Source organism: Bombina bombina, chromosome 4 (genome assembly GCF_027579735.1).
Source record: "Bombina bombina isolate aBomBom1 chromosome 4, aBomBom1.pri, whole genome shotgun sequence".
Classification (NCBI taxonomy): Eukaryota; Metazoa; Chordata; class Amphibia; order Anura; family Bombinatoridae; genus Bombina; species Bombina bombina.
The window spans coordinates 174,871,648-174,895,084 of NC_069502.1; the positions used below are offsets into that span (position 1 = coordinate 174,871,648).

A 23,437-nucleotide genomic window follows, 5' to 3' on the forward strand; every position below is an offset into this window, starting at 1 on the left:
TTACAACTGTTTATCCGAGAAGGGCTACAACCTTTCGGGGATAACTTTAACATAGGGTATCAGTGTGGCTCCTTTTTGTATCTAGGAATCGAGGGTTAATATCTCCTGAGGGGTATTATTACCCAGGGGGGTTTATAATCATGTTTCTTATGTGATTCTGTCTGCTACTGTGTAGTGTTGCTTCGGCTCATGGCTATTTTGGAACATAACGGCCTATGTCTAGTGACGCAGCCTTTCCGGTTGGGCACGCTTTTGCATGAACGGCACGTTTTACCTTGTGATCCCATTTCTGCTTTCCTGACCGTGTGGCAACGGTGAAATCCTGGTCCGCTGGTGTCCGGTTCTCTGGAGGTGGTGAGTGCCTCAGCCATTGGGGGTGTATGGTGCCCTTTAGATTTGTCTTATTGGTCCAATTTTTATTCGGTGTCCCAGTTATGGAGGATTCTGATTTCTCTTGTTAAGTGTATCCAGTCCACGGATCATCCATTACTTATGGAATATATTCTCCTTCCCAACAGGAAGTTGCAAGAGTCCACCCACAGCAAAGCTGCTATATAGCTCCTCCCCCAACTGCCATATTCAGTCATTCTCTTGCAAGCCTCAACATAGATAGGAGGTCGTGAGAGTCTGTGGTGATTTATACTTAGTTTATTCTTCAATCAAAAGTTTGTTATTTTTAAATGGCACCGGAGTGTGCTGTTTTTCTCAGGCAGTATTTGGAAGAAGAATCTGCCTGCGTTTTTCTATGATCTTAGCAGACGTAACTGAGATCCATTTGCTGTTCTCACACATTCTGAGGAGTGAGGTACTTCAGAGGGGGAATGGTGTGCAGGTTTTCCTGCAGATAAGGTATGTGCAGTAAAATATTTTTCTAGGAATGGAATTGACTAAGAAAATACTGCTGATACCGAAGTAATGTAAGTAAAGCCTTAAATGCAGCGATAGCGACTGGTATCAGGCTTATTAATAGAGATACATACTCTTATAAAAATGTGTTTTAAAACGTTTGCTGGCATGTTTAATCGTTTTTTAACGTACATTGGTGATAACACTGTAATGTTGGTATAGCCTTAAATGCAGTAAAAGCGACTGGTATCAGGCTTATTAATAGAGATACATACTCTTGTAAAAATGTGTTTTAAAACGTTTGCTGGCATGTTTAATCGTTTTTAACATATGTTTGGTGATAAAACTTATTGGGGCCTAAGTTTTTTCCACATGGCTGGCTTAAATTTTGCATAGAAACAGTTAACTGAAGCTTCCCACTGTTGTAATATGAGTGGGAGGGGCCTAATTTAGCGCTTTTTTGCGCAGTTAAAATTACAAAGTGAATTATCCAGATTCCCTCAGCAGTCCCATGAATACTACAGGACATTTCTAAAGGGCTAAAAAGACTTCCAAAATCTTTTATAGGGAAGGTAATCCACAGCTCTGCTGTGGCAGTTTTGTTGTGTCTGTTTTTAAAAACGTCTATGTCGTTTTTTTTATCTGTTTTTTGCATTAAGGGGTTAATCATCCATTTGCAAGTGGGTGCAATGCTCTGTTACCTTATTACATGTACTGTAAAAATTTCGTTTGTTTTACTGCCTTTTTTCACTGTTTTTCAAATTTTGACAAAATTTGTTTCTCTTAAAGGCACAGTAACGTTTTATATATTTGCTTGTTAACTTGATTTAAAGTGTTTTCCAAGCTTATTAGTCTCATTATTAGTCTGTTCTAACATGTCTGACATAGAGGAAGCTCTGTGTTCATTATGTTTTAAAGCCATGGTGGAACCCCATCTTAGAATGTGTACCAGATGTACTGATTTCATGTTAAACAATGAAGATCATTTTTTGTCTTTAAAAACATTATCACCAGAGGATTCTGTCGTGGGGGTAGTTATGCCGACTAACTCTCCCCACGTGTCAGACCTTTTGACTCCCGCTTTAGGGACTCGCGCTCAAATGGCGCCAAGTACATCAAGGGCACCCATAGCGTTTATTTTACCAGGGGATTCTGTCGAGGGGAAAGTTATGCCGATTAACTCTCCCCACGTGTCAGACCCTTCGACTCCCGCTTCAGGGACTCACGCTCAAATGGCGCCAAGTACATCAAGTGCGTCCATAGCGTTTATTTTACAAGACATGGCAAAGGTGGTGAATAATACTCTGGCAGCAGTATTAGTCAGAAGGAAAGCAGATAGCTCTGGGGGTAGATACAGAGCATACAGACGCTTTAAGAACCAGGTATGATACTACCTCACAATATGCTTAGTCTGTGGGTGATTTTTTTTTTTTTTTTTTTTTTTTGACTTAGGGAAGATGATTTAACCTGATTCTGATATTTCTACATTTAAAAGTTATGCTTGAGAACCTCCACTTGTTGCTCAGGGAGGCTTTGGCTGCTCTGAATGAATGTGTACAATCGCAGGGCCAGAGAAATTGTGTAGACTGGATAAATAATATGCAGTGCCGGTGTGTACTGATGTTTTTCCAATACCTAAAGAGGTTTACTAAAAAATTTTTTTTTTTAATAAGGAATGGGATAGACCAGGTGTGCCGTTCTCTTCCCCTCCTATTTTTTAGAAGAATGTTTTCTAATAGTTACCACCACACGGGACTTCTGGCAGACAGTTCCTAAGGTGGAGAGAAGAGTTTCTACTCTAGCTAAGCGTACCACTACCTCTGGCGAGGACAGTTGTGCTTTTTAGATCCAATGGATAAAAAATGTTTATTCAACAGGGTTTTATCCTGCAGCCCCTTGCATACATTGCTTCTGTCACTGCTGCTGCGGCGTTCTGGGTTGAGTCTCTTGATGAGGCTTTACAGTTAGCGACTCCATTGGATGAATATATTTGACAAGCTTATGCTAGCCAATTCCTTTGTTTTCTGATGCCTTTGTTCATTTGACTAGACTAACGGCTAAGAATTCTGTTTTTTACTATACTGGCGCGCAGAGCGCTATGGCTTATATCATGGTCAGCTGTCGTGACTTTAATAAATAAGCTACTTAACTTCCCTTCAAGGGGCAGACCCTATTCGGGCCTGGTTTGAAGGAGATTATTGCTTATATCACTGGAGGAAAAGGTCATGCCCTTCCTCAGGATAGGAATCAAGGGCCAAAAAAGGTCTAATTTTCGTGCCTTTTAAAACTTCAGGGCAGGTGTGGCATCCACTTCCTCTAAGGCAAAACAAGAGGGAATTTTTGCTCAGTCCAAGGCGGTCTGGAGACAATTGGACCTGGAACAAAGATAAGCAGGCCAAGGAGCCTGCTGCTGCCTCTAAGGCAGCATGAAGGAACGGACCCCTATCCGGTAACGGATCCTATAGGGGGCAGACTTTCATTCTTCGCCCGGGCGTGGGCAAGAGATGCCCAGGATCCCTAGGCATTGGAATTTATATCCCAGAGATATCTTCTGGATTTCAAAGATTCCCCCCCCCCAAAAAAAGGGGAGATTTCGCCTTTCACAATTATCTGCAAAGCAGATAAAGAAGGAGGCATTCTTACATTGTGTACGAGATCCATCCAGTTCCAAGAGAGGAACAGGGACAGAGTTTTTACTCAAATCTGTTTGTGGTTCCCAAGGTGAGGGGACCTTCAGACCTATTTTGGATCTAAAGATCTTAAACAAATTCCTCAGAATTCCGTCATTTAAGATGGAAACTATTCGTACCATCTTAACTATGATCCTGGAGAGTCAATAGAGGACTACAATGGATTTGAAGGATGCTTATCCTCACATTGTGATGCATAAAGATCACCTTCGTTTTTCAGGTTTGCCTTTCTAGACAGGCATTACCAGTTTGTAGCTCTTTCCTTTGGGATATCTACAGCCCCAAGAATCTTTATGGAGGTTCTGGGGTCGCTTTGGCGGTCCTTAGGCCGCGGGGCATAGAAGTGGCCCCTTAGTTAGACGACATCCTGATACAGGCGTCAAACATCCAAATTGCCAAGTCTCATACGGACGTAGTACTGGCATTTCTGAGATCACATGGGTGGAAAGTGAACAAGGAAAGAGTTCTCTATCCCCAATCTCAAGGGTTTCCCTCCTAGGGACTCTGATAGATTCTGTAGAAATGAAAATTTACCTGACGGAGTCCAGGTTGTCAAAGTTTCTAAATTTCTGCCGTGTTTTTCATCCCATCCGCGCCCTTCGGTGGCTCAGTACATGAATGAAATCGGCTTAATAGGTAGCGGCAAGGGACATAGTACCGTTTGCACGTCTACATTTCAGACCGCTGCAACTATGCATGCTCAGTCAGAGGAACGGGGATTACACAGATTTGTCCCCCTGTTGAACCTGGACCAAGAGACCAGAGATTCTCTTCTCTGGTGACTATGTCGGGTCCATCTGTCCAAGGGTATGACCTTCCGCAGGTCAGATGGGACAATTGTTACAATGGATGCCAGCCTTTTAGGTTGGGATGCAGTCTGGAACTCTCTGAAGGCTCAGGGATAGTGGACTTAGGAGGAGACCCTCCTTCTAATAAATATTCTGGGAGTGATATTCCATGCTCTTCAGACTTGGCCTCAGTTAGCAACTCTGAGGTACATCATACTCAGTCGGATAATATACACAACTGTGGCTTACATCAGCCATCAAGGGGGAACAGAAGTTCCCTAGTGATGTTAGAAGTCTTACAATAATTCACTGGACAGAGACTCACTCTTGTCTATCAGCTATCCATATCCCAGGTGTTGAGAACTGGGAGGTGGATTTTCTAAGTCGTCAGACTTTTCTTCCGGGGGAGTGGGATTTCCTTCTGAGGTCAAGACCAAGCAGGAGAGGGCTTTGGTGTTTTTGATAGCGCCTGCGTAGCCACGCAGGACCTGGTATGCAGATCTGGTGGACATGTCATCCTTTCCATCACGGTCTCTGCTTCTGAGACAGGTCCCTCTACCTCAGGGTCCTTTCAACCATCTAAATAGAATCAATCTGAGATGGACTGCCTGGAGACTGAACGCTTGATGTTATCAAAGCATGGCTTCTCCGAGTCAGTCATTGATACCTTAATACAGACGTGAAAGCCTGTCTCTAGGAAAATTGAACATAGATATGGTGTAAATATCTGATTGTTATGAATCCAAGGGTTACTCATGGAGTAAAGCCTGGATTCCCAGGATATTTTCTTTTCTCCAAGATGTTTTTGAGAAAAGGGTTGTCAGCTAATTCCTTAAAAGGGACAGATTTTTACTCTGTCTATTTTTTTGCACCAGCGTCTGGCAGGTATTCTAGACGTTCAGGCATTTGGTCAGGCTTTGGTTAGATCCAAGCCTGTGTTTAAAACTGTTGCTCCACCATGGAGCTTAAACCTGGTTCTTAAGGCTCTTCAAGAAGTTCCGTTTGAACCTTTTTAGTTCCATAGATATCAATCTTTATCTTGGAAAGTTCCTTTTGGGTAGCTATTTCCTTGACTCGTAGAGTCTCCATGTTATCTGTGTTACAATGTGATTCTCCTTATCTGGTCCTCGTACGGATAAGGTAGTCCTGCGTACCAACCTGGGTTTTTTCCTAAGGTGGTATCTATCAAGAACATCACTCAAGAGATAGTTGTTCCATGCTTGTATCCTAATCCTTCCTCAAAGAAGGAACGTCTATTACACAATATTGGGCGTGGTTTGTGCTTTAAAGTTTTACTTACAAGCTACTACAGTTTTCATCAAACGTTCACCTTGTTTGTTGTCTATTCTGGACAGAGGAGAGGTCAAAAGACTTCAGCAGCCTCTCTGTCTTTTTGGTTAAAAAGCATAATTCATTTAGCTTATGAGACTGCTGGACAGCAGCCTCCTGAAGGGATTGCAGCTCATTCTACTAGAGCTGTGGTTTTCACTTGGGCCTTTTTTAAATGTGGCTTCTGTTGAACAGATTTACAAGACGGAGTCTTGGTCTGCACTTCATACTTTTTCAAATTTAACAAATTTGATACCTTGCTTCTTCGGAGGCTATTTTTGGGAGAAAGGTTTTTTTTACAGGCAGTGGTAACTTCCGTTTAAGTACCTGCCTTGTCCCTCCCATCATCCGTGTACTTTAGCTTTGGTATTGGTATTCCATAAGTAATGGATGATCCGTGGACTGGATACACTTAACAAGAGAAAACATAATTTATGCTTACCTGATAAATTTATTTCTCTTGTAGTGTATCCAGTCCACGGCCCGCCCTGTCACTTTAAGGCAGGTAATTTTTTCATTTGAACTACAGTCACCACTGCACCCTATGGTTTTTCCTTTCTCTGCATGTTTTCGGTCGAATGTCTGAATATGGCAGTTAGGGGAGGAGCTATATAGCATCTTTGCTGTGGGTGGACTCTTGCAACTTCCTGTTGGGAAGGAGAATATATTCCATAAGTAATGGATGATCCGTGGACTGGATACACTACAAGAGAAATAAATTTATCAGGTAAGCATAAATTATGTTTTTTTGGAGGCGGATGTCTCTGATTCAGACTCTACTTCTTGCGAAGAATATGAATTGACCCGGTTGATACATGCCCATCATTTATGTTCCGAATGCCGTTTTAAAGTGTTCTGTTCCTCGGGATCGGGGAATCGGGTGCCCACTGATCCATCCGTTTCTGGGGATTCTATTTCTCACGAGATGAGTTCTTTACCACCAACTCTTACTACACATGCAGGTAACCCAAACTCTACTTTTCCTTCTAGGGAGTGTGGCCTGTTCCCACCGGAGGTTATGACACGGCGCATTTGCACCTCCTAGGAGTATGCTTACGATATTGTCCGTGTTCCGTTTACCGGGGGTCGTCAGGCATGGGTTCGCCTGGTCCAGTTCAGCCCTACGGGGGAGCGACTGCCCCTGAGGCCACAGGGGGTCAACCTTTGGGGCCAGTGTTTTCTTTTTTCCCAGTGGAGGTATGTTGTGCCTTTCGTTATAGACTGGCGTGCCTTTGTGTTCTACTAAGGCACGTTTTGGAGTTGCTGGCGGATCCCACTCTCAATGGGTCTTTCTAAGTCTTAATCTTCGACTGGCTTCCATGCATAGACATAAGGGGATGAAGTAATCTTCTTATAGTTATTTGTGTATCCATTTCCAGTTCTGAGTTTGGAAGTCTCGGACCCCTGTTGGGCTGGTCATGCGGGTCTGTTCGTTCTTCCTGGGCAATAACCTACGGGTTGCCTTATTCTTTTATTTATTTTCATCTGGTGAGGATGCTTTTTATTTGGTCTAAAGCTCATGTTGTGGTGTGATGTTTCCTTCGGGAACTTTCTTCTCTGGAATTGATACTCGCGATTTTGTGGTCGCACTGTTTACAAAAGTCTGTCTGACTGTTCTTTATCCCTCCATCTCGGGGGAGACTCTATGTGGCCTTGACAGTGCTGGGGCCCTTGGTTTCAGGCTGGTCCTGACTGTGTACAAATCCCTCTGTCTTTGATGCCTAGTTCAGACACGTGGCGCCTTTTCCGTGGTTGCTTAGGGGCATGGGGGATTGGTTCAGTCCTCATTTGCCTTTCAAGCGACATGCTCAGTCGTTTCCGATTTTTCCTGGAACTAGAGTGTTCCTTCCTGTTGTGGGTTGGAGGCTTGGAGGATTTAGGTCCTTCATACCGCCGATCTTAAGTTTTTGTCTTTCATGGTCTCTTTAGAAGTATCCTTTTAGGACTTGTTCCTTTTAGAGGTTCTCTTCCTTTGGGTCGAGACTTTCTGGACTTCGTCTGGTTTTTCTGGCGGTTTTGGCTTCTTAATTAGGAAGTGAAGGCCGCGAGGCTCTGTCTTCCTTTGGGAGTTAGTCGTCTCCATATCAGGGGGGATAGGAGTTGTTGTCTCTTTTTCCAAGCTTTTTGCTTAGGGGATGTTTTTCTGCATGAGTTCGGGATGCTTTGCATTCTTCTCCCTTGGGTGTGGTCCACTGGAACGTTAATCTGAAAGGATTATGGAGACTAGCCTTTCTTTCTACTCTCTTTCGGGTGACTCTGTTCTCTTTCTCATTTCCCTTAATGTTGCTCTTGGGGCCTTTAGGCTCTAGAGAAATTGCGTGACTTTGTCGCTGCCTGCACCTTCTGGCTAAGGGTGTTCTCTTCCCTTTGGTCTGGGAATTACGAGCGAGTCACGTACCTGTTCTCCAGGTTTCCCGGTTTTCATCCCCTGTGAGTCTGATTGCTTCAGACGGGGTATCTTGTGTTCCATGGGGGTGTCGTTCGTTCTAAGACAATTCTGGGTCCCGGGTCCAGGGTTCTTGTCTTGGATCCTTCTTGGATGTCTGGAGACTTATGATCCTGTAGACTGGTTCGGGATGACCATTTTTTCGGGGACCCTATGTTGCGACATAGGGGCTAGCTCATTGGGCTTGCAAGCAGGAAGGCCAGAGTTCACATCCACCTTCGGGTACTGGTTATAAACTTTAAAGCCTGACTTGTCCTTCGGATGCAGCGTGCTCCTCTTCATGGGGAGTTTTTTCTCTGTTGGGTCAACAGTGGTGTCTGAATGATTTTTTCATTTGGTCCGTGTTTTTCATACTATGGCTTCATGTCTTGTGGACATGTACGCTGTTCTTATCTGTGCCCTTTCCTTTTGAAGGGATGGTTTGTCTTCCTTATGAGCTGGGGTTTCCTCTCTATGGAGGGTCTTTGTCCTGCCCTGTGTGTAGGAGGTTGGATCAGGTGGCTTATTTCTGTAAGGGGCAGCATCTGCTGCTCTGTGGGCTCTGTTCCACCTGTTGGAATTTGATCTCTCTATGTAGAGACTGTCTAAGAGAGCTGTGGTCTTCCTACAGATCTATTGCACTTTTCTCTGTTTCAGGTCCCAGGGGGTTCTCCTTTGGAGTGCCTTATTTTGGAGGAGCGGATTGTTTGGCACCCGAGCTCTGTTGGGGTGGGTGAGTCTCTCCTTTTTCTTTCCATTCCCTGGGGGCTTGTGGTTGGAGTCTTTCTGTCCCTTCTGTCTGTCAGACATGTCTGTCGCTTTGGCTGGTCCGGTGTTGGAGCTGGATCTGAGATCAGTTGCTCTGCTAAATTCGTCCTCGGAGCATTTGAGGTACGGTAAGCCTCTTGAGGTTTCTCCTTTCTCTATGTTCAAGGTTTGTGGGAAGGACTGCCGGCTCTTAGATAGCCTGCAACGCTATCCGCTGGTTGGTGGATAGTTAGCAATCTGAAGGATCCTATCTTCAGCTGGTTTCTGCTTGCCCTGCAAGTATTTAAGTTTCGGAGTAATTTTTACATGATTGCAGCGTGCAGTGTTTTTGCTTCAGGTGGTGTTCATCAAACCTATCTGAGCTTGCTGCTCGAGGTTTCGTTTCTGAATATTTTGGTATTCTGAGTTACCTTTTTGCGACTTGGGGACCTTTGTCTTCAGTTGCTTTTTAGAGTGCGGTTGCACTGTGTTAGGGGAAGACCCTCTCTGTTTCAGACTCCCGGCCTTTTCCCGTGGCTTCTGTATTTCTGGGTTCTGGGCGTTGCCTTCCCTTGTTTCTTTGAGACTGGTGGGTCTCTGTTGGTCTGTAGTTACTAATATTAATGCACTGTGGCTACTCTGTGCTGTAGCAAACCGAGGGTTGCAAGTTTGTTGGTCTACTCAGCCCTCCTCCTTTTGAGGTTGATAAGATGAGCAGCGCCTTGAGTCCCTTAAGGGAGATTAGCCGCGCTTTACAAGAACATTCATGTTTTCTCTGTGTCTTTTCTTCTTTGTGGAAGAATACGTTAGTTTGTGCCCTTTCTTTAGTAAGGGGTGTGTTGTTTGGAGACCGACTGCTGGACTCCTGGAGGCTGTTGACTCAGTCGAGTCTAGTTCCTGCGGTCTCTAGCAAGGCTTGTGGACTATCTGCTGTCAGGGTCCTTGGGCCTTTTCCTTTTCTTTTTTCAAAGTTGTTCTCGGCTTCGGATGAAGCGGGATGTTGTTAGGTAGGGGTTTTTAGGCCTGGTGCTCTCAGAATGGGCCACCTCTTGTACTCTCCCATTTTTGCATTCATTGTCCTCTATAGCTTGGGTATTGTTTTCCCAAATGTAATGAATGCAGCTGTGGACTCTTTCATAAATGGAAAGAGTCCACAGCTGCATTCATTACTTTTGGGAAAACAATACCCAAGCTATAGAGGACAATGAATGCAGCTTTGGACTCTTTCCATCTGAAGAAAAGAAAATGATCAGGTAAGCATAATTTAAGTTTTTCTTCATAAATGGAAAGAGTCTACAGCTGCATTCATTGTCCTCTATAGCTTGGGTATTGTTTTCCCAAAAGTAATGAATGCAGCTGTGGACTCTTTCCATTTATGAAGAAAAACTTAAATTATGCTTACCTGATAATTTTCTTTTCTTCAGATGGAAAGAGTCCAAAGCTCCCCGCCCGTATTTTTCTGTGGGGCGTCTGATATTTTTGTTCTTCTGGCACCTTTCACCCTGATATTTCTTCTACTGTTCCTTGTTCCCTCGGCAGAATGACTGGGGGATGAGGGAAGTGGGGGAGGTATTTAAGACTTTGGCTGGGGTGTCTTTGCCTCCTCCTGGTAGCCAGGTTTTGAATTCCCAAAAGTAATGAATGCAGCAGTGGACTCTTTCTATCTGCAGAAAAGAAAATTATCAGGTAAGCATAATTTAAGTTTTGATAATAGAAGTAAACTAGAAAGTTGTTTAAAATGTTCTACCTAAATCATGAACGAAAATTCTTGGGTCTCATGTCCCTTTAAGGTAGCATACACTGGTAGATAGTTAGATCACATTATTTACACACAGGAGGAACTTCATCTCATCAAGTGACAGACACTTTGTGGAAGATGTTTTAGCAAAGTATTATCTCAACAAGAAAAGTACACAAATATCTGCTTCAATACTGTTTTCAGGATAAGGAGGCCCATTTATCAAGCTCCGTATGGAGCCCGTGTTTCTGGCGAGTCTCCAGACTCGACAGAAACAGCTGTTATGAAGCAGCGGTCTAAAGACTGCTGAATTCCCACAATTCAACCCGATCGAGTACGATCGGGTTGATTGACACCTCCCTGCTGGCGTCCGATTGGCCGCGAGTCTGCAGGGGGTGGCGTTGCACCAGCAGCTCTTGTGAGCTGCTGGTGCAATGCTGAATACGGAGAGTGTATTGCTCTCCGCATTCAGCGAGGTCTTGCGGACCTGATCCGCACTGTCGGATCAGGTCCGCAAGACCTTTGATAAATAGACCTCTTAGTCTGATGTGTTGCTTAGAGGCATCTCTGCTAAGAAATATTTCAGGTTACTCCAACTTGTTTCAGTTTGTCTATGTTCAGTTAAAATCATTGTCCAGGTTTCATCTGCATACAGTTTTAATCGATCTGCCCTTACCAATCTACCTTAGGGATTAAAAATTAAACAAACTAAAAACACTTTATTAAAATAAAATATACACTTTATTAAAATTTATAAAAGAAAAATATACACTTTATTAAAATAAATTGTAACACTTTGACATAGATGATAACAGGGAGAGAACGGAAGGGGTCAAAACACACAATGGAGCTTGATGCCCCGTGTTTCTGGCGAGACTGCAGGCTCGCCAGAAACAGCAGTTATGAAGCAGCGGTCACAAAGACCGCTGCTCCATAACCTGTCCGCCTGCTCTGAGCAGGCGGACAGACATCGCCGGAAATCAACCCGATCGAGCCTGATGCTAGCATGAATTGTAGCATGCCAGTATCTAGGCTCACTGTGACTGTTACTGTATTGCTGCTGGATAGCCTCACATGCAGGCATCCAGCAATAGCATGAGATACACTTTGATCTGATGGAAGCATCTCACTGACAGGCATGCAGTCACTGAGACACTGTGTCCCTGCAATCACTTGCCTTGGGGTGACTTCTGTAGCACTATTTCTGGGCAGCCTCACTACTGAGGGAGGCAGAAATAATGTCTTGCTGCTGTTAGCAAGACCTGCACTACTGCAGTGCAGGGAATGTAGTAAGGTAAGGTGCTGCTCATTCATATGCAGAAAATATTTGAGCAGTAAGGCCCTTTAAGGTTTGTTTTATATTCACAGTTCATCTATGGATAAGTGTTTGTTTTATTTATTTCAATGTAAACATATAAGTAAATATAGATAAAATTGTATAAAGAATTAGTTTTTTTTATTAAAGGGACAGTAAACACCTTGAGGTTTTTATATAATATGTTTTATAACATGCATAATGAAACAACTTTATATTGTACGTTATTTATATTGCTCCCTTTTATTTGGCAAATATGTGATTCTATGCAAACACAACAAAAATGTCCTGTAATTATAAGGTGTTTACTACCCCTTAAAATTGTAAGAGGCTGAAGGTTTATTTACCTCTGGAAAAGCTTGGAGCATGACTTGGAGAGCTAAGTGAAGTTACTTGGTAGACCTCAGGGTACATATTTTGTACAGTGGTCTGTACGCAGCTTTTTGTTTCATTGTAATTACACTTAAGACGTTTTGGGTCTTACACTGTACAGTAAATGGGTTAGAAAGCAAAATATGAAACCTACAATATTATGCTCACTATCACCAACTCTTATTTCTAAAACCTTTAATTTATTTTTCTCTCTCTGTTATCCTCGCTTCTCTTTGCTATGAAATACAACATTGTTTTGTAGACTTTATACATTTTCTAAAACCAGTGACGTCATTTTTCTGACATTTGTAGTTAATGCATTCCTGTAGGCTGCTGAGCAGGTACACAACATGATGAAGTTCCTCCGGATCACGTGGTTATTTCACATCCTATAATTTTATAGTTGGTGTACACAGTCATTAGCTAAATATCTCAGAGGCAAAGCGGTCTCTTATTTTAGTGCTAGCGTAGTTGATTTTCACACATAGTAACTGCCAAATGTCTACTTGGTATGATTATTTGGTAGGTTTCTTTATATGTCCCTACTTTTGCTATTGCATTGTAGTGTATTGTTCTCTACTACATGGCACATACTAATCTTGCATTTCCTTTTATTAAAGGATAATTGGACTGCTCTGATTTCTGCTGCCAAGGAAGGACACTTGGAAATTGTACGGGAGTTGCTGAACTACAATGCTAACCTGGAGCATCGTGATGTGGTATAGTATTCCTATTCTATTTACTGACTGTCAGCTTCTTGCTTGTGAAATACATGGTGTGCTTGTGAGTAATGTGATGTGGTATAGTATTCTTATTCTATTTACTGACTGTCAGCTTCTTGCTTGTAAAATACATGGTGTGCCTGTGAGTAATGTGATGTGGTATAGTATTCCTGTTTTATTTACTGACTGTCAGCTTCTTGCTTGTAAAATACATGGTGTGCCTGTCAGTACTGTGATGTATAGTATTCCTATTCTGTTTACTGACTGTCAGCTTCTTGCTTGTGAAATACATGGTGTGCCTGTGAGTAATGTGATGTGGTATAGTATTCCTGTTTTATTTACTGACTGTCAGCTTCTTGCTTGTAAAATACATGGTGTGCCTGTGAGTAATGTGATGTGGTATAGTATTCCTGTTTTATTTACTGACTGTCAGCTTCTTGCTTGTAAAATACATGGTGTGCCTGTGAGTAATGTGATGTGGTATAGTATTCTTGTTTTATTTACTGACTGTCAGCTTCTTGCTTGTAAAATACATGGTGTGCCTGTCAGTACTGTGATGTATAGTATTCCTATTCTGTTTACTGACTGTCTGCTTCTTGCTTGTGAAATACATGGTGTGCCTGTGAGTAATGTGATGTGGTATAGTATTCCTATTCTATTTACTGACTGTCAGCTTCTTGCTTGTAAAATACATGGTGTGCCTGTCAGTACTGTGATGTATAGTATTCCTGTTTTATTTACTGACTGTCAGCTTCTTGCTTGTAAAATACATGGTGTGCCTGTCAGTACTATGATGTGGTATAGTATTCCTATTCTGTTTACTGACTGTCAGCTTTGTGCTTGTAAAATACATGGTGTGCCTGTCAGTACTGTGATGTATAGTATTCCTATTCTATTTACTGACTGTCAGCTTCTTGCTTGTAAAATACATGGTGTGCCTGTGAGTAATGTGATGTGGTATAGTATTCCTGTTTTATTTACTGACTGTCAGCTTCTTGCTTGTAAAATACATGGTGTGCCTGTCAGTACTATGATGTGGTATAGTATTCCTATTCTGTTTACTGACTGTCAGCTTTGTGCTTGTAAAATACATGGTGTGCCTGTCAGTACTGTGATGTATAGTATTCCTATTCTATTTACTGACTGTCAGCTTCTTGCTTGTAAAATACATGGTGTGCCTGTGAGTAATGTGATGTGGTATAGTATTCCTGTTTTATTTACTGACTGTCAGCTTCTTGCTTGTAAAATACATGGTGTGCCTGTCAGTACTGTGATGTATAGTATTCCTATTCTGTTTACTGACTGTCAGCTTCTTGCTTGTAAAATACATGGTGCGCCTGTCAGTACTGTGATGTGGTATAGTATTCCTATTCTATTTACTGACTGTCAGCTTCTTGCTTGTAAAATACATGGTGTGCCTGTCAGTACTGTGATGTATAGTATTCCTGTTTTATTTACTGACTGTCAGCTTCTTGCTTGTAAAATACATGGTGTGCCTGTCAGTACTGTGATGTGGTATAGTATTCCTATTCTGTTTACTGACTGTCAGCTTTGTGCTTGTAAAATACATGGTGTGCCTGTCAGTACTGTGATGTATAGTATTCCTATTCTATTTACTGACTGTCAGCTTCTTGCTTGTAAAATACATGGTGTGCCTGTGAGTAATGTGATGTGGTATAGTATTCCTATTCTATTTACTGACTGTCAGCTTCTTGCTTGTAAAATACATGGTGTGCCTGTCAGTACTGTGATGTGGTATAGTATTCCTATTGTGTTTACTGACTGTCAGCTTCTTGCTTGTAAAATACATGGTGTGCCTGTCAGTACTGTGATGTGGTATAGTATTCCTATTCTGTTTACTGACTGTCAGCTTTGTGCATGTAAAATACATGGTGTGCCTGTCAGTACTGTGATGTATAGTATTCCTATTCTATTTACTGACTGTCAGCTTCTTGCTTGTGAAATACATGGTGTGCCTGTCAGTACTGTGATGTGGTATAGTATTCCTATTCTATTTACTGACTGTCAGCTTCTTGCTTGTAAAATACATGGTGTGCCTGTCAGTACTGTGATGTATAGTATTCCTATTCTATTTACTGACTGTCAGCTTCTTGCTTGTGAAATACATGGTGTGCCTGTCAGTACTGTGATTTGGTATAGTATTCCTATTCTATTTACTGACTGTCAGCTTCTTGCTTGTAAAATACATGGTGCGCCTGTCAGTACTGTGATGTGGTATAGTATTCCTATTCTATTTACTGACTGTCAGCTTTGTGCATGTAAAATACATGGTGTGCCTGTCAGTACTGTGATGTGGTGATTCCTATTCTATTTACTGACTGTCAGCTTTGTGCATGTAAAATACATGGTGTGCCTGTCAGTACTATGATGTGGTATAGTATTCCTATTCTATTTACTGACTGTCAGCTTCTTGCTTGTAAAATACATGGTGTGCCTGTCAGTACTGTGATGTGGTGATTCCTATTCTATTTACTGACGGTCAGCTTCTTGCTTGTAAAATACATGGCGTGCCTGTCAGTACTGTGATGTGGTATAGTATTCCTATTCTATTTACTGACTGTCAGCTTCTTGCTTGTAAAATACATGGTGTGCCTGTCAGTACTGTGATGTGGTGATTCCTATTCTATTTACTGACGGTCAGCTTCTTGCTTGTAAAATACATGGTGTGCCTGTCAGTACTGTGATGTGGTATAGTGTTCCTATTCTATTTCCTGATGGTCAGCTTCTTGCTTGTAAAATACATGGTGTGCCTGTCAGTACTATGATGTGGTATAGTATTCCTATTCTATTTACTGACTGTCAGCTTTGTGGTTATAAAATATATGGTGTGTCTGTCAGTACTGTGATGTGGTATAGTATTCCTATTCTATTTACTGACGGTCAGCTTCTTGCTTGTAAAATACATGGTGTGCCTGTCAGTACTGTGATGTGGTATAGTGTTCCTATTCTATGTACTGACTGACAGCTTCGTGCTTGTAAAATACATGGTGTGCCTGTCAGTAAATAGAATAGGAACACTATACCACATCATAGCACTGACGGTCAGCTTCTTGCTTGTAAAATACATGTTGTGCATGTCAGTACTGTGATGTAGTATAGTGTTCCTATTCTATTTACTGACGGTCAGCTTCTTGCTTGTAAAATACATGGTGTGCCTGTCAGTACTGTGATGTGGTATAGTATTCCTATTCTATTTACTGACTGTCAGCTTTGTGCTTGTAAAATACATGGTGTGCCTGTCAGTACTATGATGTGGTATAGTGTTCTTATTCTATTTACTGACTGTCAGTACCTTATTGGGTCCAGTGCAAATGGGGGGGGGGGTTCAATGTGCTGATTTTAAACCCTTGTTTTTTTCCATTACATTGCTTCCTTAACCAATGTGTTAAAATGAATTACATTTAAAAAAAAAAATATGAGACTTTATTAAAGCCTTTTGCAAGGCATCACATTAACTGTGTTGTTTGATAGAACTTATTTTCTGTTACATTTATGGAAATGTACATTAATGTGTAATGTCTATAGCTTTAATGATTATCTAATGAATTTTCATAGCTGACTACTATTGATCAAACGTATTTATTCGTATCGTTGTCCCTTTTCATTTATTAAGAATTATGAGAACGGTTGCTGGCCATACACAGCCACTTGGGTTCTATGTGAAATATACCTGAAAATTATTTCTTTGTCCCTGTTTGGGATAACTTTAGTTTAATACCTTAGCGTCCAAGAAGGCTGCTATGCTGTGCAATATGTTGTCACATGATGTATTGTTGTCTAGAACAAGCAAGCTTATAGGTAGGTTTTATTGACCCTGTGTTTAAATGGTAGCACACTCATAGAATAAACAAATACATTTATTTACCTGTTCTTTTAACACCGTTTTGATCATTAGCAAAAAAAAATAGCTTCTCCCAATAAGCATGCACTAAATCTTTTTATTAATAATAAATATACTGTATTAGAAATCTTTGTTTCTAGCTACTGTGTATATGGGTCAGGTGGGTGGTCAGTAAGTGAATTACAGTGGTGTAAGATAACTTTATTTTTGTGTTTTTCATAGGGGGGTTGGACCGCCCTTATGTGGGCTTCTTACAAAGGCTCCACTGATGTTGTGGATCTTCTGCTTTCCAAAGGAGCCAATCCAAATATTACTGGTTTGGTAAGTGGTTTACTACTACTAATGATTTTATTTTTTAGGGACATGAAACTATTTTTTTTTCCTTTCATGATTGAGATGGAGCATACAATTTTAGACTACTTTTGGATTTACCTCTATTATAAAAGTTGCTTCATTCTTTTGGTATCCTTAGTTGAAAGAGCAGCAATGCACTACTGGGTCCTAGCTGAACACATCTGTTGAGTTAATGAAAAGATACAAATGTGTGTGGCCGTTAATTCAGATTATTATAACCTTGGTGACTAAATAATCTTGATTTTATTAAAGACAGGAGGCGAGTATTTTGCATAATTCTTTACTGACACCAAAATAACAGCAAAGAAAACTGAAAGGAAGAAAAAATAATCACACAGCAACAGCGTATAACCAATCAGGATACAGCATCACAATAAAGAGTCCAAAACAAACTAAGTCCTTCCTCTTTTCTTTGGTGGAAAGACTAGAAGACTAAAGAAGAACGAACGTCAATAACATCTTGGGGAGAAGACTCCAGAAACTTGAAGATTCTATTCAAGCCTTGAGAGAAATTCGGAAAATCCCATCCATCGAATTAAACTGTAAAAGAAGATAAAGTGACAATAATAGTTGTTCACATAGACACAGATTGAAAGAATAAAATATAAACAATAAACATAACAGTTCAATACCCTTATCAGAAAAACTTTCTTTTTTTTTTTTTTTTTTAAAACCTGTACTGGGAGGGAAAAGGGAGGGAAAATACTCGCCTCCTGTCTTTAATAAAATCAAGATTATTTAGTCACCAAGGTTATAATAATCTGAATTTTATGTCAAGACAGGAGGCTTCATATTTTGCAATTCTAACGCAATAAAAGTAATGACTCGGAAGCGTGAAGAATAGGTTTAAAATAGAAACGCGAAAAAGTAGTTGAAGAAGACCAATCCGCAGCTTTAAGGATATCCTGAAGGTTACTACCCGATAACAGAGCTCTGGATGCAGCCGCACCCCGAACCGAATGAGCTCCAAACGAAAGGTCGATGCCAGCGGAGGACATGAGCCAACGGACCCATCTGGCCAAGGTGGGAAAAGAGACAGGGCGAAAAGGTGGAACAAAAGAAATTAGTAATTGACCCCCGGGAGAAGGACGTGAGGACGACGTCCTAGAAAGGTAAGATTTCAAGCAGAGAGCCACACAGAGTTGAGGGTCGTCAGGGAAATACGGGTAAAAGATGGAAGATGACATGGATTTAGTGCGTTTATGGATGGAAAAGGAAACGGCCTCAGGGGAAAAAGAAATGCCCTCGACGTCCAGCGCACGGATATCTGAAATCCTGCGGAAGGAAACCAGGCAGAGCAACATCGCCAATTTGGCCGACAATTGTTTCAGAGAAAGTTCTACATTGGGAGGCCAATTCCTAATAAAGGAAAGCATGATAGAGACATCCCAAAGGTGAGAGTATCGAGCAGAAGGGGGAACTTTCAAATGAATAGCTTTTAAAATTCTGCAAACCAGGGGGTGTCTACCAACCGGGTTGCCATCGACTGGAAAGTGGCCCACTGAGATTGCAGAGCGGACGACATTAATGGAGCGATAAGCTTTCCCTTTAGAAAAAAGTTCCGAAAGAAAGTTCACAATAAGAACTACAGGGGCTGAAAAGGGATCAGCTTGCCTGCTAGAACACCAACCAGCCCATGACGCCCAGGCTGAAGCGTAACATTTCCTGGTGCCAGGGGCCCAAGATTCTCGAAGGAGAAGCTGAGCGTCTCTTGAAAGGCCTTCTGCAGGCCAGGATCCCCTGAAATCTGCCAAGCTAGTAGGGGGAGGCGATTCTGGAGAACCAGGGGGTGAGATTCCCCTAGAGGGTCTGACAGAATGTCGCCCCGATTGGGAAGAAGGAGAGGGGGAAAGACTGTCATCTCCAGCAGAAGAGGGAACCAGGGTTGCATTGGCCAGAAGGGGGTAACTATTGTCAGGGAGCATTTAAGTCTCCTGACCCTCCAAAGGGTTCTCGTGATGAGCGAGAAGGGGGGAAAAGCATAAGCTCCGAATAGAGGCCAATTCTGTAGAAAAGCATCCGAAGCCTCGCTCCCCGGATCTGGAAGCCAGCTGAAATAACGAGGCAACTGATGATTGATCCTGGAAGCAAAAAGGTCCACAGAAAAGGGACCCAGAATATTCTGAATTTGCAAAAAAACAGGGCGAAGAAGTCGCCAATCGCTGGAATCTCTCCAAAAACGAGAAAACCAGTCCGCAACAATATTGGAAACTCCAGGGATATATTGCGCCCGGAGGGAAATGTTGCGGAAGGCGCAGAATCTGAACAATTCTGAGGTAAGATCTGATAGAATCTTGGATTTCGTACCCCCTAAGCGGTTGATGTATTGTACCCCAGATATGTTGTCCATACGAAGGAGGATGCAACAGTTTGTAAACTGTTTGGAGAACGAGCGAATGGCAAAAGAGCCTGCCAAGAGCTCTAGACAATTGATGTGAAGCGACTGTTCTAGAGGGGACCAAGATCCCCCCCGTCGCCGAGGTCTCGAAAGAGGCCCCCCAACCTAGAAGGCTGGCATCTGAGGAGAGCACAAAGTCTGGCGAGGATCCGAAGATAGCCTTGCCATTCCAGGATTCCATGTGACGGAGCCACCAGGACATCTCTGCACGGACCTCCTCGTTCAGACAAATCATCTGATGATATGAACGACATTCCCTGAAAGATTGAATCTTCAGCCTCTGCATTGCTCGATAATGCAGAGGGGCAGGAAAGATTGCCTGAATGGAGGAGGCGAGGAGCCCGATAATTCTGGAAAGTTGACGGATAGATATCATGGGGGATGCCAGCACACTTTGAATTTCTAATTTGATCTTGTCGATCTTCTCTTGAGGAAGAAGGAGAAGACCTGAGGTGGAGTCTATGAGAAAGCCTAAAAACTCCACTTTTTGAGAGGGAATCAGAGCCGACTTCTCCGAGTTGATCACAAATCCCAAACCTTGAAGGAGGGAGGTGGTTGTGTGTAAGTGACAAAGGAGAGAAGACTGATCCTCTGCCATAAGGAGAATGTCGTCCAGATAAATGATAAGGTGAATACCTTTGCCTCTGAGGATTGCCACGACGGGCTTTAAAAGCTTGGTGAAACACCAAGGAGCTGAACTGAGGCCGAAAGGAAGGCAAGTAAATTGCCATATCCTCCCGTCCCAGGGAAACCTGAGGAATTTCCGATGGTCTGGGAAAACAGGAACCGTAAGGTAGGCATCTGTCAAGTCCAGGCGGATAAACCAGTCTTCGAGACGGAGAAGGTCTCTGAGCATGTGGATACCCTCCATCTTGAAATGGCGGTAAACCACGAAGAAATTTAAGTCCCGAAGATTGATGACCGGTCGAAAGCCACCTGTCTTTTTCTTTACTAGAAAAAGGTTGCTTAGAAACCCGTCTTGCGGGTTGAGAACCTCCTCTATTGCGCCTTTCCGATGGAGAGATAGCACTTCTGAACCAATAAGGTCTGTATTTGATTTTGAGAGGTTCAGGGGTTTTGGGTGACCCTTCTGGAAAGGGGGGCAAATGAATTCGATCTTGAAGCCTCTCACTGTTTGTGCAATCCAGGGATCCTGAGAAATTAAATCCCACGAATGGGAAAAAAGGGACAGTCTGCCTGCAAAGGGAGATATGGGGAAAGAAGTCAGGAGTAAAGGAGGAGTACTCACTCTGGGTATTGGAAGGGCCTGGAGGTAAGGTGGGTCTAGGAAGGGCTGGTCTGGTCCTGACAGCTCGAGATCTTGGTGGGAAGAGTGTTCTCTGAGGGTAGGAGGGGTACTGTTGGAAAGCGACTGCTTGGCGTTGCTGGACCATGAATTGTTGACGGCCGGGCAGACGACCCCTGAATCTGCCGGCCCTGCCAAAAACCCGATTGGAAGGGTTGAAAACTCTTCTAAGGGAGGCTTGAATCTTGTCGATAGAGGTAAAGGTAGAAACGTAATGTCTCATGATATCTAAGAAGGGTTCTCCAAAGAGAAGACCCTTGGCAGAAGAGCCTGCTTCCTCGACAGCGAGAACAGCCAATCTGGGATTAATTCGCAACAATGCCGACCTTCTGCGTTCAGTAGAGATGGCAACATTGGCGTTGCCCAGGAAGCAAAAGGCTCGAAAGGCCCATTCTCGAATGGCAAAAGGATCTAAAGGAGAGCCGGACAGAAGGGCTTCATCCGAAAGATGGAGACTCTGGGCCAAAGGACCCGAAGTGTCCAGAAGTTTATCCTGAACCCCTCTGAGAGCCTTATCTAAGCCCTTTCTAGGGTCTCTACCTTTTCTAGTTAGAAAGGTAGCGAGTTTAGCGTCAAATTCAGGAGTTACAGATTCCCTACCAGGGAGGGAGGGTCTACGACATTCTGCACGTAGTTTATTACGATCCTCACGATCGAGGGGTTTTCTGAGTGATCTCTGCAAAAAGCGAGAGAGGTGAGGCGCTAATGCCCAGTCAGATGATCTGGGGTGTTTAATGTGTTTGGGGCTGAAAATGGGGTTCCCAGCCGGGTCAACCATTTCGTCCTCAAATTCAATATTTCTTCTCTGGGAAGATCGAGATCGAGGAGCCTCCGTCTGAGGGGTCGGAAATGGATCCTGTTCTAGGTCAGACTGAGGTTCCTCCTCCCAATCTAGCCCAGGAAAAGACTCCATATAGTCTTCCATGTCAAAATTTTCAGAGTCAGAGCTCTGGACTCCCCTTCGTGTACCCAAGGGGGAAAGGGTTCGTTTACCCCGTTTAACCTCTGGGGAGGAGGTTCTGGCACCCCTATGTGAAACGCCCGGGGGAGGGGCTTTATGTCTCGGAGCTTTGCTTCTATGTGAAGCAGAGCGAGAATGGGACTTCCAATGGCGCTTGCGAGATATTGGAGCTTCTGAATCAGAGGAAGAGGAGGAAGAGGATTCCTCAATATGGGGGGGCATAGGTTGTTCTAAAACATTCTCTGAAGGGGGAATATTATGTTTTAGTGCCGAAGCTATGGCCGAATTAATATAGGCTAAAAGTTCCTCTTTAGATTGAGAGGAAGAAGGGGCGGGGTCAATGACAGGGTCGGCAGATTCCATTAGTTTAATCGTTGCGTTTGAGTTATAATCTAAATAAAAGAGAATATTGACATAAGTATCATAATATTAAGAGGAAACAATAAAATTTTAAATTATGCTGAACAGTCAGGAATTGAACCCTGAACCTCAAAACTTACAGTTTACAGTGTTAGTCCCCAAGGCTAAACAGAAAGTTTAATAAAGGAGACTTTTAAAAGAAATATCTTTTTTTTTTTTTTTTTTAAAATAAAGATAGTTATAAACAGTAATAAAATATTTTCTGTAGTTAAATTCCTAAAGGGTGGAGGATAGATTCGAACTCTCAACCTCTTGTATGGGAGGCAGCAGGGCTAATCAATAAGCTATAAGAGCTGAGGTAATAATGAAAAACATTTAAGTCTCATAAGCAATAAAAAGGGCGGGAAAAAACGGTAAAATAGTATTGCTTAAAAATTGAAAGAACAAAACATAAGGGAGTGTAAATTATGGTATAAATAGTGCCTGTAACCTATATTTATAAAAAATTTAGCCCATGTAAGTAAAATACTTAGGGGACACCTAACCGCAGAAATAACAACAAACTCCCGCCCACTCCTGAGACGGAACCGACACAGGATGCGGTTCACACACCCGACCAGAACAGTTAATAAACTCCGGTCAGGTGTGTGTCCGCGAGATCCCGCAGCGGCACCGGCCCAGATAGAGGTGCAAGAGAAGGAAGCGGTCAGGTTAGGGAGCAAGAACGGAGCAACCTGTTTCAGCAAGGTGGTTGCTCTGAAGTAGCGCTACAAATTTACAAACTGTCAGGCATATCGAGAGACAGACAGTGTTAAGTTAGGAACGGAGCAGCCACACTGAAGTGGCTGATCCGTTGATGGAAAATTTAGTCAAACATTCAAGAGAAGCAAAATACAATATTTAAAAAATTACCGAGCAGCCTAAACCTTAATGTTAAATGAATTGCAGAAATACAAGCTATTGATTGCTATACACATACAAGGATTAGTGATAAATGAAAAACTTTTTGTAGTAAAAAAGCAAAATGCCAAAAGCTTAGAATAAAGAAATGGAAATGCTAATATGCAAAGACAGTTAAATAAAACATTCAAATATATTTAATAAAAGGAGAACAATGATACGTGACCTGCTGTACTGGGTGCAGCAAAGAAAAGAGGAAGGACTTAGTTTGTTTTGGACTCTTTATTGTGATGCTGTATCCTGATTGGTTATACGCTGTTGCTG

At 42.5% G+C, this 23,437-nt stretch overlaps 1 protein-coding gene and 1 long non-coding RNA gene across 3 annotated transcripts in view; one reads left to right on the forward strand and one right to left on the reverse strand.

Annotated features, from left to right (window-relative positions):
* The window catches only part of KIDINS220 (kinase D interacting substrate 220), a 404,332-nt gene that overhangs the window by 64,635 nt on the left and 316,260 nt on the right, over positions 1–23,437 (forward strand). For both annotated transcript variants that reach the window (XM_053709711.1, XM_053709712.1), the window contains exons 4-5: positions 12,871–12,969; positions 17,057–17,155. In XM_053709711.1, the coding sequence (XP_053565686.1) occupies positions 12,871–12,969; positions 17,057–17,155 (198 nt within the window). The remainder of the gene's footprint in view (positions 1–12,870; positions 12,970–17,056; positions 17,156–23,437) is intronic.
* The window catches only part of LOC128656052 (uncharacterized), a 9,331-nt gene continuing 3,348 nt past the window's right edge, over positions 17,455–23,437 (reverse strand). The window contains exon 2 of the long non-coding RNA XR_008401965.1: positions 17,455–17,728. This is a non-coding gene — a long non-coding RNA (uncharacterized LOC128656052). The remainder of the gene's footprint in view (positions 17,729–23,437) is intronic.